Genomic DNA, 19,977 nt, shown 5'->3' on the forward strand with positions numbered 1-19,977 from the left:
AGCACGTGTCCAAGCAGTCTGGCAGAATCCAGAATAGTTTAGCATTGCTGTATTGACTAGCCATCAGGTTGCAAATGTTGCTTATGTTTCTTTACTTCTTTCCCAGACATGTTTTCTTCTATCAGTGAATGTAATTGGTCAACGAATGGATTTTTATGCCATGATTCATGCCTTCTGGCTGATTGCTGTATTGTATCGACGCAGAAGAAAAGCTATTGCAGAGATCTGGCCAAAATACTGCTGTTTTCTGGCATGCATCATTACATTCCAGTACTTCCTTTGCATTGGCATCCCACCTGCTCCTTGTAAAGGTAAGGACACTTAACCTTTATGGACAATTACCGCTGCTTGCTTTTACAGAAGAGTGCTGGAAAATTTATAAGTATTCAGAAGAAAAGGATGAAGTAATTGTTATAAAGTACTGATTGCATTTTTGCATGCTTCTGTCATGCAGACTATCCATGGAGAAGTGGTAATGCCAACTTCAACTCCAACATCATAAAGTGGTTATACTTCCCAGACTTCATTGTGAGACCAAACCCCGTCTTCCTTGTCTGTAAGTATTTTAGCATGTAGTTGTGAAGTGTTTATGTGACCTTTGCTTGAAACATCTGTACAGTACGATTTTAAGCCAGCCTTTTATTCACTCTTCAGTAGCAAGCTGGCATATTCTATGGCAGACTGAATACTAAGTGTGGCTTTGTATGAAGTAGAAAAATTCAAAGAATAAGTAATTTCTGCATCTTTTTTTTTTCTGTACCCCATTTTTTATAAAGCAACATCAAAAAGTATGAATTATTTCCTCTTTTCTAATTTATTTCTCAATAAAAATCATAGAAGATGACAGGGGAGAAACCTAAATACAATAATAAATTTCAAATTGGTGTTAAGTATGTTGAAAATAGCACAGTCTTGGAAGTTCAAAGTGTGGGAAAACAGTCTGGTAACTATGTTATAATATATCATCACCACTCCCTACACTTAAGTTAATGACTGAATTTTTCCTTGCAACCACTGCTTTCTCCTAGATGATTTCATGTTGCTGCTGTGTGCATCCTTACAAAGGCAGACATTTGAGGATGAAAATAAAGCTGCAGTACGAATCATAGCTGGAGACAATGTGGAAATTTGCATGAATCTTGATGCAGCATCTTTTAGCCAGCATAATCCTGTTCCTGACTTCATTCACTGCCGGTAAGAACTAAATCTTAAACATTTGGAAAATACAGTGCTTCCTTTTTGTAAAGTTCTCTAATGTGAAAGTAATTCTTACAGCTTCCAATTTTACTTGGAATTTATATTCATGTATGTTCCCATCCCATAACATACCTTTTTTACTGCTGTATGAGACAGCTGATAGTTTCTGGGTAATCAGCCTCTGGTTTAGAAAAGGGCTGATGAAAACAAGTCTTCCTAACACTGCTGATTGTTTTAAGTGCTCCCCAGAGGGATGTTGAGTGATAAATTTGCCTGAAGGCATGTATTCCCTCCATGAATGCCCTGTAGGACAGTGTTTATGGTGGACTTCAGCACTCTGGTTGCTTCGCCCAAAACACAGGCATGTTAGCAAGCATCCATTGTAGTCTGAACTTGCCCATGTATGTCTTTAATCCCATAAAGTTGTCAGTCACGTCCTGCTGAGTTTTGTCTTAAGTACAATTAAAATAATACTCTAATATAAGAGACTGTCCTTTGTGATATTTCATCTAGGCATAAGACCATTAAAATTGTCTTGGAAGGACAACTGGAGTGTCTTCCTGTTTCTCAGCATTCATGTAAGGGTGTTTAAGCAGGTGAATAATACAAAACGGGGGCAGAGCCTGAGACAGTTTCTTCTGGATGGTCTTCAAACAATGGAGACATTCCTGTGTGATCGTTTCAGCAAACACAGATTAGCTCAGCTCTTCTGAGTTGTGCAGGGCATACTCTTAATTTGTCTCTGAAAGTTTGATGCAGCATTACAAGAATAAATGGGAAGAGAAAGGTTTCTTAGCAATTGTGTTTTGTCAGATTAGACATTTGTTTTGTGAATGCATGTTACCAACAGAGGTCTGAGTGGGAAAGGAATTAAAAAAAAATTGAACTAAGATCTAGCAAAATCTCCCTTTTGCTGACAAACTTTTATTTCACCAGAACCCTTCTCAAGATCTTTAAGCTGATCCTGCTGTTTCTGTTAGAAATGGTGGCCAAATCTATCTTGAAATTGCTTTTTCAATTTCACTTTCAGTGAAATTCTCAATTTCAGACCACTGAAACACAATCGACTCATTTGTCTAGAGATTTATAGTCACTCCTGGGTGAAGGGTGAACAGTTCTTCCCCTTGAGTATTTCCAGTCTACACAGTGCTCTAGATCCAGTAACATAAGCAGAAAGAGAGAAGTCATAATCTCTCTTCAAAATGCTCCATCAAGTGGGGATGCTTTTCAAAAGACATCTACCAAATAGGGCTTCATTGAAAAGAATGTGTGAATGTGAATGAAAGGGGCTACATGTGTTTTTTCTTGCCACTGTGGTGGTGCCCATGTTAGCAAAAGCTAATGCGGTAGTTGCATCAGGCACACTGATGTGATTGGTCACCGGCAAAGAACATCACTGGTGACATGGTTGCTGGCAGGAAATATGACATTTTTCCCTTTTAGTCCAGGAAAAAAAAATCATTGTGAAAAAAACTCATTAATGATGAGAAAGATTTTAAGGCTCTCTTCAGAAGGGAAAAAGAGGCAAGAAAATCACTGCTTTTTAAACAGCCTCTTCTGGCTTCTTTTCAGAGTTCCCTGGAATCTGATAGGTATTTCTAGTCATCTGTAGAAGATATTCCCAAATGGCCAAGCGTGAAAAGTTCGTAGCACAGAGGATGTTCTTTGAAGATTTTGGATGGGAGTCAGAGTCAGGTTTATAACGGAAAGCAAAGTCCAAGCTGAACTGGCCTGCTGCCTCTCCACAATTCTTTGGGTTAAGTTCTGTGTTTTGATTCATATGCATCAGCTTGAAGTCATTGGTGGCACCACATCCATTCAAACACACTGCTTGGCATGTGCTGACAAAATAGGCCTGTGTATAGATGATTAACGATATGCAACCATTTAATTGGGAGTTTGCAACTTGTATTAAGCAGTCAGCAATGTTGCTGGTGGATAGTACAAAAAAAAGAAAACCAAAAAATCCCGTTAGTAGTGGTGAGCTGAACAAATAAACTGTGATCACTTTATACTTGTTCCAGCTAAATACAGAAATCTGTGCAACTGTTTCCTGTGATAGTTTTATGTTGTGTGAATGAGAAGTAGAATGAAAAGAACAAGGCAGAGAAAGAAACAGAACAGGGACATTTTTGTTTGAAAAATCCATCAAATGAATAAAAAACCCATTAATTTTAGGAACAGAGGAAATTCCTGTTTATGATATCCTTTCTTATAGATGCTCAGGCAGGTAAGATGTAATATTATTTTTTTGTCCGTAGTGTTACCTTTCTGAATCTGTAATGAGAACATACTTGTAGAATGGTATATATAGGTGTCAACAGACCTTCCTTTAGTAGGAACTGCATAATAGATCTTGTGTTCTTGATGGTATCTTTCCTTTCTTTGAGCCATTAAGTATCTGCTTTCACTACAATGCAGATTTCCCCAGGCTTTAGATGATGTTATATTGCACATATGCAATCTTAAATGCCCAATTTGCTTCAAAGAAGCACCAGAGAATGGCTGGACAGTCTCTTAAAGTGACTGAATATTTTATTAGGGATTATAAATCTTTAAAAAGAAGGACTCTCAGGCTCTGGAGAATCCACTGAAGATATACCTCAGAAGAAAATGTATGTATCAGGCCTCCATCCAAGACAATTTGGAACTGAAAGGACTTTGTCTAAAAACATTTCTTGCACTTTGCCATAGAAGTTTCAGAATGGTCTAAGTATTTAGTAACATGGACAAGAACTTGGTTCAAAGCTTATCCAAGCAAGTGAAATGAAAAATGGCATTTCTCCAAAAGCCAGTCAGAAAGAGCCAAACAAATAAGTGAATACAACCTGGTTATGAATAAATTACAAAGCATAAAAAAATTAGTGCTTAGTATGCATGTGTTTTCTGAGAAGCCCGATGTGTATTTACTGCCACGTAAAAGAAGTGGCAGTTGCAGAGTGAAGCACCCTTTCTGATGTGTCTTTTCCCTTGAGAAGGTGCCAGTTGGTCACTGTTCTAGTGGACATGGATAAAAAGCTTTTAATACAAACAGTGGCAGGAAAAGAACGTATTTCCAAAGGCTTAATTTTCTTCTCTCTGGAGAAATACTTGAGCTCAGCAATGGTAAATACAGTCTAAGGAAGAGATTTCCTGCAATTTTCTTGCCTTTCCACCCCCACATTTCTCAGGGGATATGTCCTTGACCCCAAGGGAGAGCACAACCAAAGGCCTTTGAAACAAACAAAAAGAAGGATAGAAGTAGGAGCTTTGAAAATGAAACATGATTTAAAGCAACTTCACTGAGGATAATCCTTTCCCACAGTCTCTAATGCTGGAAAATCCTTGTTTCAGTTCCCAAGCAGTTTTTAGACGTACTCCTAGACATTGACAAGGAAAAAAAATTGGGATTGTAATCTGCTTTTTTCTCTGAAGAGCAGAAACAATATTAACAACCAGCCATTGAACTGTCCCCTTTAATACCTGCACCCTGGGAACCATCATCAGGTGAGTCAGGTGGTGTCTCTCAAAGACAGTTGTAATGCCTTTCTTGGAGCTACACTTCTAACTTAGGAAAGTGAGAGAGGATCTGCAAATCATCATTAAACGCTTCCCATCATATTTGTTGTGTAAAACAGATAAACATTTTGTTGCTAATAAAATGAGCCTCAACAAATAATGCAGCTTTGGTTTTGGGAGTTTTTAAAGCAGATAGAAGAAGGTCCCCACTGGTATGAGAGTGAGAGTAAAAGAATATCAGTCCTGGGAGGGTCCTGATGAAAATAGAAGGGACTAAGACCTATAGGATCCATTATACTAAATTTGAAGAAGTCCATTGGAACAAAGAAGCTAATTTTCAGAAGCTTCAATGTAACTATTGGCAAAGGGAAAATCAATGAAGCTGCCTTCTGAGGACTAAAATGAAGCTACAGGCAAAGGCTTTGGGGATGGAGGCTTAGTGAGAAATCAGCAATGTTGGGATTAGAAGGGGAAACGGACTGTGATGCAGGCTCACACAGGCTGCTAAGAATAGGAGGTAGGGAAGAGGGGAAGGAAAGAAGACATCTGTAGAGTAGAGGTAGCTTAAAGAATGCGTATATATAGGGATAATATACCTGGAGGAGAGGGTAGTCATCAGAAGAGAGCTGCGGGAAGAGCCCTGGGGTTATATAGAGGTGGCAAGCCACACTCAAAGCAACACAGGTGGCTGATAAGGGAAAGCAATGAAGCTACATAACAGCTGACGTAGAAGCACTGAGCTTTATCAGTCAGTGCAACAGCAAAATATTCTCTCACCAGTGTGTAAGCAGAAGCATGTTCTTTCTCTAAACTTCAAAGCACCAGCTGAAGACAAACACCTTTCCTCAAAGGGGTCATTGGCTGCAGCATCAGCACCTCTTGGTGCCTGCAGGCAGAGGTATGGACACTAGACTGGCCACAGCCAAATACATCATTAAGCATGCTGGGAACACAACTACTCCTAGGGCAATCTTTTTGCAACAGGCTGGATTGTATTACAGTTAAAAATTAATTCCTGTGGAAATAAAATATTGAAGCAATCATGATAAGACTAATAAAGCTCTAATAAAGAAAAGCAGACCATTTGATCATTTAATATGGAGAGCCATCTGAGGTTACAACAGCTTTGATGGATGCGTGAGATGAACCTCATACTTTATCTTCCTTGGTTTCGAGCAAAGTGATATAGTAAATTTTTCCAAAATGTTATCCAGAGTATCAGTGTGTTCTCCTAATGAGACAGTTGGCAAATCAGCATTTTAAATTTTTCATTAATCTTGCAGGGTTTTTTTCTGTATAATTTCTCATTCAGAGGTTATCATGCCACCAAAAGCCATAGTTTGATGTTCTTGGTACACTGGTGAGGTGGCTAATCTTCCTCAGATGTGTAGCTGTCTTCTTGGCCTCCAGCTACACACTCCTGCCTTTGCATTCATCGCACCAGCAGTGATTTGGTTCATAGGCTGAGTGGGCAGAAAAGTATCCCTTCCTTCTGTCCTCCCACCAAAATAAATAGGCTTTTGCAAATTTGCTTCTTGAAACCAATTCAAAGAGCCAAAGCCAAAGAAGGGGCTGCAACACAGAGCTGAGGGGATGAAGAGGAGTGGGACTGTCCCCTTGGGAAGCAGCTGCTCAGATTTCCTAGGTGTATTGTCAAATACCACATCCTGAGGGTGGCCTCTCATCTCTGTGACTGGATGTGGATTTAAAGACTACTTAGAAGATGAGGTTTGGAAGGTTTACATGGCATTAAACTAATGAACTGTGTGGTCTGCAGTGAAAGCATAAAATTATGGTATATGCTATCCAAGACTAAGCATTTTCTGCTGTCTGCGAAGAAGTTTTCAAATAGAGGGTAAGCGTGCTTACTGACCTTCTGGGTTTGTGTAGGGTCTTTTTATCTGTTGGGCTGGCTTTGTGCTTCAGCCTCCCACTGTTGCATTAAAATCTCCAGAGCAAGGAACTGAAACTCCTCACTTCCTAACTTTTTTGGGTTTGAGGCAGAATTTAAAGTTTTGCATCTGACAATGTGTCGAGTGTTTGAGAGACAGCACGTTGAGGACTGCCCTCCTGCCCCCCCCCCCAAGACAGGTCTTTGTTCCTGCTCTTACAAGCACTTGGCCTACCTATATAATTATAAATAATTAATGACAATTAGGGGGATGTGTGACTCCACACTGTAACAGACAAAGAGTTTTGGCATATAGCAAATGGAAGAAGTGTGGTTTGGGGAATATTTTTATCTACCTGGGACCACGCAGGTGGATTTCTGTCCATTGGGTTCAGTGTGGCATTGTTCTTGGGCCAGCACCATGGTACCTGAGATGGTTGGTGATATTCATTGGTTAGGTGCATCCTGGATCACTTGTTCAAACACCATTTTGCAAGATGTCCACTTCAAGGTGAATTCTTGGGAATCATTTTATGATTGGGCTTCCTTATAATTGCATATTTTTAAAAATCAGAAAGATTTCCACCTCGAAGAACTACATCATTTGTCAGTTGACGGAGTTGTATTGCCTCCTGTCTTATGAGCTTTTCTTTGCATCCTGTTTTGTTGGGTTTTTTTTGTTTCAGAGATGCCCAATGCTATTATATTTAACATATATTTTGAAAATGAGAAGAGCAGTTGTATTGAATATTTTAGGTGACTGCCAAAATGTAGCAAATGGTTAACATTATAGTGAAAAAATAGCTAAATTATTCTCTTCCTTTTTACATCTCTAATTTCTGGAAGTTTTAATCTGAGAATGATATCTGCTGTTGGACTGTGACTCAGCCATATGCCATGTGTTTATGTTGGAAAATTTGGATCCAGCCAGGTCCAGTTGTCTTTAACAGTCAGAGTCCATTTTTATTGAAGTGTATTAAGACATTCTTATTTGTTTGATCAATTCAGTTCCATTTTGGGCTTTTCTCAAAAGATGCTGATGCATTTTGTTGGTAGCAGAGGACAAGGTTTTTTAAATACTGAAATTGTTAGGGCAGTATCAGGAAGGTGATTTCTTCCTAGCCATCCTACACATCAATAGTTATTATTAAAGGAACACCAAATATTATGGTCATTTTTTTTCTGGAGAAACAGTGGGAGCACCATCTCCAGTGCATATTAAGTTAGGGAAGACCTGTTCAGCTGATGTCTTCCAGTTCTTTATTTTGCCAGTGTGTGTAGGTCCTTTGATAATGTTTTATCACCCAAAACCCAGGAACATCTCTAAAGTCACAACATTTTTAGATTTTGCAGGCAGTAGTCCATAAATTTCTTAAATGCTTGTGGGAAATAAACATAAAGGGGCTTTCTCATTACCTTTCATTAAAGGCCTTTCTGGTTGGCTTCGGCAAGTGAAATGTATAATACAGGCCTATAAATGTAAGACTATAAATACATACTCCTAGAAAGTTCTGAGCCTGAGAACATCAAGCAGCAGGGACCTTTTTATGTGGCTTCATACAGTGCATTTAGTTCATTTACTCCTTACATGGTTTGGCTTAGGTATATGTGTACTCCTGTAGTGCTGTCTCTCTGCCTGGTTTCCTGACAAATGTAGTTTCGCAGTCTGGGTGAACAGACCCTGAAAACACAGTTACATCTGGAATCGAAACGCTAAATGGAGGGAAACTAAGAATTAGTTGGTTTTGCAGTGTTTAGCTATATGCAGTATTCGGTATTGCCTTTGGCAGATACTCTTATTTGAAAGCTCACTGAGTCAATATTAAGTCAAGATTTTAAGGAATCTGAAAATACCAAATTGTTTCTCACTCTTTCCCACTGTGGGACAGGCTGATTTCAGATAGCTCTGTTTTGTAGCTTCCTGGCAAACGTTTCAGTAAATTCTATCACATGTACATTCTGTAGAAACCTCTTACCCCTCAAAACTTTTACAGTTGATCTCCACTGGCAAAAGGTATTTTCAGCAGCTGTCTTTGAAAGCTAGGCTTTTAACCAGGCTGAATTCCCAAGAAGTCATCAATAAATACAGGATTGTTTGCAGTGGAATGCTGTAGCTGGCTTTTGAAGATAGATTTGGTACAGTATCGCTCAGACTTCTTAAAAGATGATCTCAGGTAGCTCTTGAATGGCATATCACTCTATCATGATTCTTCCCTCTTTCATGACACAAAGCTTGATCCTGCGTGATGCAAAGTGTCCTGACAAGGTGTAGCGAGGTGCATACGCACATGAATGAGCCAGAATTGAGCGCCTGAGCCAGGTAGGCCCACTGTCCTTGGTGTTAGTTTTAATCAGGTGCCCAAATGCTGAAGTGGGATGAGAACACTCAGCAGACCTTAAGTGTAAGTGTCAGCCAGTAGCACAGGTAGAGCAAAGGCAGCATTATACTCAGAAAATGGTAACTTTTTCTCCTTCTTTTACTTCCAGGTCCTACTTAGACATGTATAAGGTGATCATATTTAGTTACCTCTTCTGGTTTGTGCTTACAATAATCTTCATAACGGGAACCACAAGGATCAGCATATTCTGCATGGGCTACTTGGTAGCCTGCTTTTATTTCCTTCTCTTTGGTGGAGATCTGTTGCTGAAGCCCATCAGGAGCATTCTGCGTTACTGGGACTGGCTTATTGCCTACAACGTCTTTGTGATCACAATGAAGAACATCCTCTCGGTAAGTAGCCGCTGCCTTTCCTCTGCCCCAAGCACTTCAGTAGCTTCATTAGAAGTGTGCGCAGTATGTTGAGTGGTCATTAAAAATCCTTTTTAGGGACCACAGCCTTCAGCAAGCACAAAGGAGATTCCATTTTAATTCAGAAACTGCAAGTACATATCCAGGGAATGGCAATGCATATACATTGTAGGAAAATGTGTATATTCAGATGGGCTCTGTAAAAGCTCACAAGCTATTTTCAAAGGGCCAGGTTCTGGTTACTTTGCCTAGTAAAGTCTCTCCTTAGAAGTCTTGTGACAATCTCAGTGGAGTGAGAAATGAGTAAGAAATGCAAGATTAGTCATACCATCAATAAATAGTGCACTTTTAATTAAAGCTTTTATTTAAAACTAGAATTTTCAAGCCTAGTACTAGATGAAGTTGTCATGTGATGTAATGTATTTAGTGAAGTTGACTACAAAATTATAAACTGCATTCCCATTTCCTTTAGAACTAGTGTGAAATTTAGGTAAAAACAGATATAGTTGATAATTAAATGTCAAATTCTTCTGTAAAATATTAAAGATTTTTTACATTGATGAACTCTTTAGAGTGGATTCTTGCAGTGGCACTGATAGGTGATTGAGACAAGCCAGTAATTAAATATTTTTGAAAGATAAATTTAGATTTATTCCTGGCAATTGCTTTTTAGCTTTGAACACTTTTAGTGCTGGACTGAAAAGAGCAGACATTTTTCTTTTTACATTTATACAAGTCACTGTACTGAAATAAAATTGATTTATGGGTGGTTTGAATTTGCAAATGTTCTAAATGCTTACATATGTGCTTCATTTTATGCTGGGGAATTCAGTGGAGCTACTCGTGTGTTAAGCTTGTCCATGTATGTTTGCAAGATTAAGTCAGTGATTTATAAATGTTGCTTAGCTGTCTCATTGCATCATGTGCCAGATGTATCACTTTCTCTGCAAAAAAACAAACAAAACCCACATATCTCCTATCTCACTGATAATCAAAAGAACAAATTCTTGCTATTTAAGTGATGTGTGTCACTAGTGAAGACACTCTCTCTTCTAATATCTGTTTTACTAACGAGATGTAATGCAGCAGTGGCAGTCACAATATGCTCATGTGACGTAAAGAGGTGCAATACTTCCCTTATCTTTATTTCTGCTGTTTTGTTGTATGAAACTGTTCTTTTACTTTCCAGATAGGAGCGTGTGGCTACATTGAATCATTAATTAAGAATAGTTGCTGGTTGATTCAGGCGTTTAGTCTGGCTTGTACAGTTAAAGGCTACCGTATTCGTAAGTATAGCTTATTTTTCTTCAATTTTCTATAAATAATCACCTTCAAAATCTTCTATCATATTTAAGTAGTGCCTCCTCTTGACATATTACCTTGTGAAAATATCATACCTGCAAGCTCAGTTGATACAGCTTGGTCCTATATTGGCTAGCAAGAAAAAGAATATTGAAAATACTTCATAGAACCAAAGGAGATATATATACTGAGAGAACTATCAACACCCCCACAAGCATACCCACAACCAGCGTTTGCTGTAAATGAGCAATTTGGTGATACCTGCGCTTAACACAATTTCCCTGTATATGCAGGTGGTGTGATACCTGAGGGTGTGGTTTCACGCTACAACTTGAGCTAAGGTGTCAGCTCACCATCACTGCAAGGAGAGGGCACCTTTTCCCAGCTGCAGACTCCCTCTTCTCCCTGCGTGCCAGGCCTTACGTTCAGTTGCTCAAAGGGTAAACCAGTTCAGCTCACTGAAAGGGCAAGGGACTAAGCCAGAATAAAAGTTGAATTTTTTTGCAGGCGTAGTGAGTTTAAGCAATCTTTTTTCTATGATTATTCTCATGTTTTTGGTGATAACAGGGAGGGAGTGGACAGTGTATGTGGATGGAGGTGAAAGAAGGGAGTAATGAAGTATGGATAGCAAGACACTTCACCTCTCAGTGAGCTATTCATTTGGCTCCACTTTGTCCTGATACTGTGGATTGATGGTTTGAAAACACCTGATTTATTTCAGTGCTATTTGCTGAATTTAAAGAACTGTTTCATCCAAGTGAGTCTGCAGCAAAATTCTGAATTCCTGCCTTCGTGTCTGATCCTCATGGATAAGTGGAGAGTAGGGGAAAAGAAAGGAAATATGAAGACGCAGTAGTTCTTGTTTTATCCAAAACTTTTTAAGCAGCGACAGAAACTTAGGCACAGATTTCTGACTCCCCAGGGCATGGGCACAGCAGGCTTTGAAGCTCTTACAGCGTGACCTTCCAGACCTATTAGACTGGTTTGCTTGATTGTAGAGCCAGCTTCTAGCCAGAGTCTGTCCCTTGAGTCCTTCTGCTCCCTTCTATAGGACAGCATAGGCCATTTAGTTTATAGTCTAGCTCCACAACACCCAGTTTTAATTTTTTAATATCCCTAAGAGAACTGTCTTTTAGAGAACAAAGAAAGGAAGAAAGAAAGAAAGAAAGAAAGAAATAAGCCAAGCCAAAATGTAGAGGTAAGAGGAATGGGATTTCCTCTCTGCCTGTCTCCTCCTACCCTGAAGGAAGCAGTTTTGTGGTTTCAAATATTTTTTCCCTTATGCAATGGAAAGAAACATTGAACTGAGTTTTGGAGAGGTAAAATAAAAATATTAGGTGGTGGCAGTCAAAAAATTATTTTGACAAAAATAAAACACTTCTTTCTCATATTGACAGTGTTCTTCATAGAAAAATGAGACCAAAAGTCACTTTGAAATGAAAAAAAAAAATTGAAACATGCCATTTCAGAAAATAGAGAAATCAAGTATTTCAGGCTAACAAAAAATGCTTTCTTTCCCAATCTTTGTTTTCAAGTACTTATTAGGATAGTGTGAATTTGTTTGCAAACGGTTCACTTTTGGTGAATTCTCAATTTTCATGGGATATCATACTGTTGGAAGCTTTCCAGTTTGCTATAAAAGAAAATATGGTGTTATTCAAATGGAAATGCATGTCCATTTTCTTAAGAAAAATCTAATTAAAGGACCTCAATTCAAATAATTCCAAAGGCTAAAATTATGTAACCAACTAAACATTATAAAACGATGCTTAATACAACAGTCCTTATGCTGATGGTGTCATTTTCCAGCAACCAACAATCTAGATTGTAAACTGCCCAGTGGAGAAGCAGGAATCATCTGGGACAGTATATGTTTTGCTTTTCTGCTGCTGCAAAGAAGAGTCTTCATGAGTTACTACTTCCTGCATGTGGTTGCAGATATAAAAGCTTCTCAGATCCTAGCATCAAGGTAATATAAAAACAGCTCAAGGCTCTCATACCTATGGTACTTATTTGTTTATGATAGGTAGTACCAAGAAAGTCCTGGTATTTAATATTGGTTTAAACAATCCATGCTAAATTCATAATTGCAAACCCAACTCTGACAAAGCACACATGAAGAAACAAATTAATGCAGAATCTGACAGAAATTAAGCCATATTTCCTACCAAACACCATCTGCTGCTCTCATAGCCTTTACTAAAAGCTGTGAAAGTTGATGTGTGTTGCAACATTCTCTCAACATCAATATGTGTAAAAGCAAATGCCGGAGTTTCTATCCTTGGAAAGAAAACATGCTGCTATCAGAGCCTGTTTGAGACAATGGGCCTTAGAAATCACAAGTCCAAAAGTATCACATGAGGCAAAATACAGGAAAGTTATGATATCTGGCTCGGGAAGACACTTGGGAAGTGTCACATCACTGAACACTGACTAGGTGTGGCGAGGAAGTATTACCCTATTTGGGCCTGTTACTTATGCTTTCCCACAACGATCCACCCCTAGCTATCACTAGCACAACCATTCTTCTGTTTTTTAATAAGAAGGCAGATCGGAAATGAAATTCTGGTTTTAATTTCAGTAAGATTTCTAAAATGATTACTTTTGTCAATATTTGTCAATTTGTCAATATTGGTTTAAATGAATTGTGGCATTTTTTTCCCCGAAGAACATATGGACATTGATATCTGTCTGTGTTTGAGGGCAAAATTTGGCTTGCGTGTCCTGAAGGGCAGTATTTTTCATCTTCCTCTTCTCCCCCCTCCAGGGTTTACTTTAAAAAGGGGACGTGTTTAGCTGCCCATACTGAACAAAATTCACCACTGTAAACAGGGCTACCAAAAGGTTTATACCTCCATTCCATATTGCCTCTCTCAGACACTTGCTCTGGAGTGAATTTCACTGCTGATGTCCAAGATTGCTGGGTACTGCCTTTTTGTAGATTTTGTACGCTGTGTTCACAGTGAAAATAGCACAAAGCAAAATCATGAGTATCAAAATGCCTCCTAAATTGGAAAGTTTGCACCCAGAAGAAAAGAGCAGGCTTATGTAAATGGCACTGGGCTGGGTTGAAAGATACATGTTTGGTTCCTACTTCCAGCTTTGTGTCTTTTGGTAAGTTATTGAACCTACTGAGGCTTGAGTTCTCCAGCAGGAGAAGTTGAGACATACTGGCCTATGTCAGGAGCTTTTTAAAGATAAATGTATTAGTGACCAGGAAGTACTCAGACATTACAGGAAGGAGGGTAATATAAATAAAGTGATATAATTAAATTTTTTAGCCAGCTGCTTGCCTTGCTAAAATCCAATCTTTGAATTTACGTGAGCAATGGACAAGGTCAGGTTTGAATTCAAACAGCATGGTCTAAGCCTGTCTTCTAGTTAAAGTTAATATTGTGACAGATAAATTCCTCACCTAAATAAGATTAAATTGTGATTCAAAAATAGCTATGAGAATCCAGCAACAGTTTTCAATAGTCCATAAGAATTTAGGAGTGATGAAGTTGCTAAGGAGAACATCTCTGTCTTTGTTGTACTTTACCGTACTCTGGGACAATAATGATTGCCAGTCTTGATTCTATCCCTTTGAAAAGAATGTAGTTGAGTTTACCCTGCATATTACATGAAATAATTATTATTCTCACAGAAAACATGGTTGAAAGATTAATTAGAAATAGACTTCTGAAACTGTAGCTGTTCTCACTGAATTCCTGACAAAACAAAGGCTTTAAATCTGTGCTACTTCTTCAAGAGAGACTTTGAAGCTCTTCAAAAGAGCTTCTTGAGAGTCTTCAAGAGCTGAGGAGTGAATAATGAAGAATGGCCCAGACATGTGATCTGACATCCAAATCAATGAGTCAATCACATTTCTAATGAAATTGAGTTAGAAGCCATGTTCTTTTGGCACACCAGAAACTTGCTCAAGGATTTGTGTCATCAGATTGAAAGCACTGTAGTGTTCAGAGGGATGAGCTAGGCTCATCGTGGTCCTGGATAAAGCTGGACATTGTTCACAACTTCCAGGGGGCTGAGGCAGAGTGACAAGGTGATTATAATGCTGAAATGACTACAAAGCCCAAATCCTGGAGGTGTGCAAGAAGTCCTAACTTGTCCTTGAACCCACCCATGTTCTGTGTTCTTGAGGACTGGAAACTGAATTCCTTGAACAGCTGCCAGAGGAACTTACAGGCTGAGTAGGGATCACAACATTTGGCCCGTGATCTTGAAATGATTGACTGTAAACAGATTAGTATTCTGGAGTAATTCCTAATTTCTTTCAGGCCTTGGATTAGTCTGTGTTGTGCAGTTGCGGTCATGTACAGAAGGAACACAGAGTTCTCTGTGATTAGCTGGCATAAGGGAAAGTTAGAAACATTTGATGTTTCCTTTCCTTTTTTCCTTTCTTCTGCCCCCATTTCTGCTATAGGGGTGCTGAGCTTTTCCAGGCTACAATTGTCAAGGCTGTAAAGGCAAGAATTGAAGAGGAAAAAAAATCAATGGATCAACTGAAAAGACAGTATGTATTTTATGCATTTTTGTATCTATATATGTACATACACATGCATGTATTTCGCTGATTGTTGGTATTTATCTAGCACCTTCTTTTATAGAAATGGTGATTAGGTTTTGAATTGTGATTTTGCAGTTACAAAAATTGCTTTCCAGGCATTCAGAGATCTTAGGTATTCCAATATTATGTAGTTTTAGAGTAATCTTTTCCAAAGAGACAACATATTGTAGTATCTAAACTTTCATTTAAACATAGAATTAGATTTCTAGGACCAAAGGTTGTGAGGTTAACAGAAGGAATCAGTGTGGAATGTACTGACTGTATCTGCTCCTCAGTAAGCCTGAAATTGTGATGGTAACAGATGTTTCCCATAAATCAAGAGAGATGATGTGACCTCTTCTGCTTATTCTGAAGGTTCTTCTAAACCTTAGAAATCCAATGATGACAGGTTAAGAAGATGAGCTTTTTACTGTTCCCCACCTGAGTATCATAGCAACATGACTATATGTATAGTCTTCACTTCAAGAAAAGATCTGTGTCTGTGCTATATTTTTTATCTGTTAGAGATCCAGCTCAATTGCAGTTTTGGGTTATCCAATTTTGTGCAGTATGAATGCATGCAATGCAGAGGAAATATCTGTCTTTTTTCTCTTTCTTTCCTTCCACTAATTACCCTGCTGTTCTCTCAATTTGTCTCTCCCCATCTCTCAGAAGAGTAGGACAGACAAATGCAAATCCCCAGTGAAACTTATGAAGAGGCTAAGCAGATTACTAATCAGAAGTGCCACATTGACCCTGTCTCACTTGAAGATGAAAGCCTAGATGGTTAAAAAATAGGAGACTGAGACACAGGAGCGGGTTAAAATAACCCAGAAATTGGAACAGCAGTGGGCCTAGTTCAGGAAGCTGTAGTTAAAAGCTCCCTAAATAGCTTGAAATCTCTATGCGGTAAGGAAGCTGAGAAACATCCTGGCCCTGCTGCAATGGTTGACAATATTCTAATTTGACTTTACTATTATTAGGATTTTGTTCTGTATATCTGTATTCCCAGTAAAATTTGCTGAATGCCTGTTGCTTCTATTTCATTTGTGATTAGTCCTCTAGTGTTTGGGTGAAAAATATATATGTTTACCTTCACTGAAAATTGCATTCAGCTTAACTGGCCTGGAGATCCTTTCTCTTTATATAGCCACTAAGCCACTCCACTTCCTGTTGAGTGTGGCCAGCATGCTTCTTTTATAACTGCAAAAAGCTTTCAGAGCTCCTCCACCACCATACTTGCTGTAACTGCTTCCTAACCAGATGTCAAAACCCACTCCTGACAGCTTCTTCCACACCTGCATAGCTGAAGAAGCATCAGAAGGCTGCAGGGACAATGTTCCCTACCCGCAGGCCTGGGGTTTCCCACCAGATGCTGTACTGGGCTGTTGCTTGCACTGCCCTGCGCTTGAATCAATCTCATCTGAACTGACAGGACATGCCTGTCCTGGACATCATTCTTTTCTGTTAATTTTGCCGAGTTTGAGATCAAAGAGATCATATTGCTTGCAATAATGCCAAAGTTAATCTATGTTTCTCTAAAATTACTAGTTTATTTATATTTATATATTATGTCTGACTTCAACAACAGAGGGTGCTTCTTTTATTTCATTCAATAATGTGCGTCAGTTCTTCATACAGTTTAGACTGGTTAGGATGAAGAGAACTGTCAGCACAGGCAGAAATTTTGAACAGCCAAGTTGTTGTGACTGACAGCGTAAGTTCAGCAGCGGATGAATGATGGGGAAAGAAATCTAATCATCAACTGAATAATAGCAACTAGCTGAGATGAAAAAGTTTTTCCCTCTCTGGTGGGTGGTTCTTCCCTAACAAATGGACAGATTAATAAAAGTATTTATGTGCATTTTGATCACTGAAGTTAGTGAATCATTTGCTTCTAATCCAGTTGTATTGAAAGAACTTATTCCTGTTGATTTCAATTTTTTTTCTACCATTTTTCAAACTGAAAAAGTCAAAGTCTTAAAAGACCAGATCGTGGCAACTTTACAGGTTTGCAAAAAGGAGAATTGAAGGCTTGCCTACATCTGGACAAAACTGAACCAGTTTGTCTTCTGTATTTCCAGATACGTGGAACAAATGAGAGCTTAAGGGATGAAGATGTAGCACAAATATTGCAGGAACAGCCACATCCCCAGTTCAGAGTGGCAAGTTGCAGGAAAACCATTGCATTAGGCCAAAGACCTTTTTTCTCAGAGTTTCATTTGCTGTGTTCTAGCTCCTGAAAGCAGTTCTTTAATCTTTAAATGATAATAAGACAGTTGAGGGAGAGTAGGGTAAAACAGTTGTGTGATAGCAGGCAACCCAGCCCTCACTGATCAGTGAGCGAATGTCTAAGCTTGAGCCTTCCAGCCAGCCCCTTCAAAGCCATTCTACTCCTTACATTTAAGGGCAGGATTAATGACCACGTGGAATGGATATTTTGTTTAGAAATGTTGGAGTGTGTGTGTTTGTATGGATGTGCTTAACACTTGTTTTTCAGGGTGGGTCAAAAAGAGTTAAGATGTGAATCTAATAAGATTCTTCCTTTTGCTAGAATGGATCGCATCAAAGCCAGGCAGCAAAAATACAAAAAGGGCAAAGAGAGGATGCTAAGCATGACCCAGGAGTCCTCAGAGGGGCCAGAAATTCGGAAGGTTTCTGAAGATGATGACGAAGGTACCATTAGCTATTGTTGTACGGTAATTGTGGCTGAGCGCTAAGGACGTAATAGACCTATCAGCATGTAACAAGGTGGTTAGCTGGGTATCAATTTGGAGCTTGATTCAGCCAAAAAAAAAAAAAATCTGGGATTTTGTAGTGCAAGAAGGTTTAGAGAAAATGGTTTGCTTTGAGATTACTTTTGGTTAACTTCAGGCTGTTTGCAAAGAGCTGAGTAGCAGCAGAGGTTTGTTTTGAACAAAGTCATTATCTATAAACCACAGTGTTACAAATAGGTAGCATCCACATTTTTCCAGCAATGTTTTCTGGATGCTGCAAAGTTTTTTCAGTCACTGAAATGTTTGTATAATTTTAAATCTTGTTTAAAACATGGGAACAGATAAAATTATACCCCTCTGGTGCCACATTTCTAGCACTGACTTGGGATCAGCACTTCCTGGATTTAAAATTTTTGGAGCCTGAAATGTACGGGGATTTGAGAGAAGGGAAAATATTTTCTTAAAAGTACAGTCGACTGTGACTGTATGTTTTAAAGCACAAAACTGAACTTTTTAGCTGTTTTAGAGTAGAATGCTGTCTTAACTGCTGTATAAACCAGAGTATTTCTGCTTAGTGGTCATGCTTCTGAATGATTTTAATATTGAATGTATTCAGTAGATCTGACATCTGATGTGCTCATGAAATTTTAGCTCTTTTGAGAGGAATTAAAATTATTAATCAGTGTAAGAAACATGTTTCTCATTTTGTAAAATTAATATTTGGACATATTTTATTTTAGGAGAAGCAGACAAAGAGAAAGCCAAGGGCAAAAAAAAGCTGTGGTGGCGGCCTTGGGTTGATCATGCTTCCAGTAGGTTTTCTCAATCATCTTACAAATATGTGGATTTAACCCTTATATCCTTGACCAGAATGAAGGCATCCCCATGACACCTGTTTGTTTTATGCCTGATTTTATGATTGTGACTTGATAGAAAGCTTAAGTTTTTTCAATAAATTATTTCTACTTCCAAAACTTCAAGGAGTGGATTTAACCACATTTTGAACTTCTGTGTGTTGGAAGCATAGCTAGCTCATGATACTTTGGGCATTCTAGAAAAATACCAAATCAGATAAACATGTGCCAAAAAGAAACTATTTTGGCCTCAAAATTCTCAACTCCCCCCTACTGCAAAGCACAATATATTTAAAAATGTGAAGGTGAAGGTTTGCCAACGCATTCTAAGATTAGTCATAATTTCTTTTTCATATACACACATCATACATCTTTTTTAATGGTTCATCAGTCATTCGACTGTCAGCTGTAGAAATCTGAGTACTCCAGTAAGGCAGCAAGACTATTCCCAGGACTAGGCAATATAGAGCTCAGCTGAATATCTCTGATGACACTTTAAAGTACTATTGATGCCAGTGGTTTTGTTATTTCCATTTTTTTGGGTTTATCTGAGAGTTAAAATATGTTCGGCCTTCGGCACCAGAAATTATTAGCCTGTATCACTCATATAATTGTTGCATTATGGTATTTTAATCTGTATGTAGCCCAGTCCAGGCATATGATAGAGTTCTTCTCTACATTACAGATTGGGTAAAACAAGAAAACTGAGTAGACTGCAATCTCAAATCAGATATCCTCCTATTGGATCTTCATTGAAGGAAATCAGACATGAGCTATTTAATAACCTCTGAAGATTTAAAAAATATTCAAGTGTATAGCACTGATCAAAGTTAAATGTGAATATATGTATAGTGCCTGGTCATTTAGTTTAAAAGAGTTACTCCAAGTAATACTTTTACACATCTACATACAGTGTCACTCTACCTATGCATATTTATTTATAACTCCAGCATATGTATTTGCCAACGGTGTTTAACAGAATGTCATATGCTTAGTTCTATCAAGTCACAAGTAAACTGTGCCTCTTTTTTTATTTTTCTAAAGGGCACACTGCCACTTTAGAGAGACCTATCCCTTTTCAAAAGCCTTATGAAAAATAAACTTCTTTCCCTGTAGTTTCATTAAGAACAACAGTGACAGAACAGATCAAAACTACAATTGCCAAATTGTAGAATTTCAAGCTACGGTGATTTTGAAGGAATGGGATATGGTCTCCTGTT

General features: G+C 38.5%; 1 protein-coding gene across 9 annotated transcripts in view; it reads left to right on the forward strand.

Moving 5' to 3' along the window:
• PIEZO2 (piezo type mechanosensitive ion channel component 2) overlaps positions 1-19,977 on the forward strand; it is a 311,173-nt gene that overhangs the window by 245,306 nt on the left and 45,890 nt on the right. For all 9 annotated transcript variants that reach the window (XR_012659159.1, XM_075084668.1, XM_075084662.1 and 6 more), the window contains 9 exons: positions 107-311; positions 455-556; positions 1,029-1,194; positions 9,074-9,317; positions 10,525-10,621; positions 12,447-12,606; positions 15,064-15,153; positions 17,741-17,862; positions 18,644-18,715. Coding sequence is in view for 8 of the 9 variants with exons in the window: in XM_075084668.1 (XP_074940769.1) it covers positions 107-311; positions 455-556; positions 1,029-1,194; positions 9,074-9,317; positions 10,525-10,621; positions 12,447-12,606; positions 15,064-15,153; positions 17,741-17,862; positions 18,644-18,715 (1,258 nt within the window). In the remaining variant the exon portion in view is untranslated. The remainder of the gene's footprint in view (positions 1-106; positions 312-454; positions 557-1,028; positions 1,195-9,073; positions 9,318-10,524; positions 10,622-12,446; positions 12,607-15,063; positions 15,154-17,740; positions 17,863-18,643; positions 18,716-19,977) is intronic.

The sequence above is a fragment of the Phalacrocorax aristotelis genome, chromosome 2, assembly GCF_949628215.1.
Source record: "Phalacrocorax aristotelis chromosome 2, bGulAri2.1, whole genome shotgun sequence".
Lineage (NCBI taxonomy): Eukaryota > Metazoa > Chordata > Aves > Suliformes > Phalacrocoracidae > Phalacrocorax > Phalacrocorax aristotelis.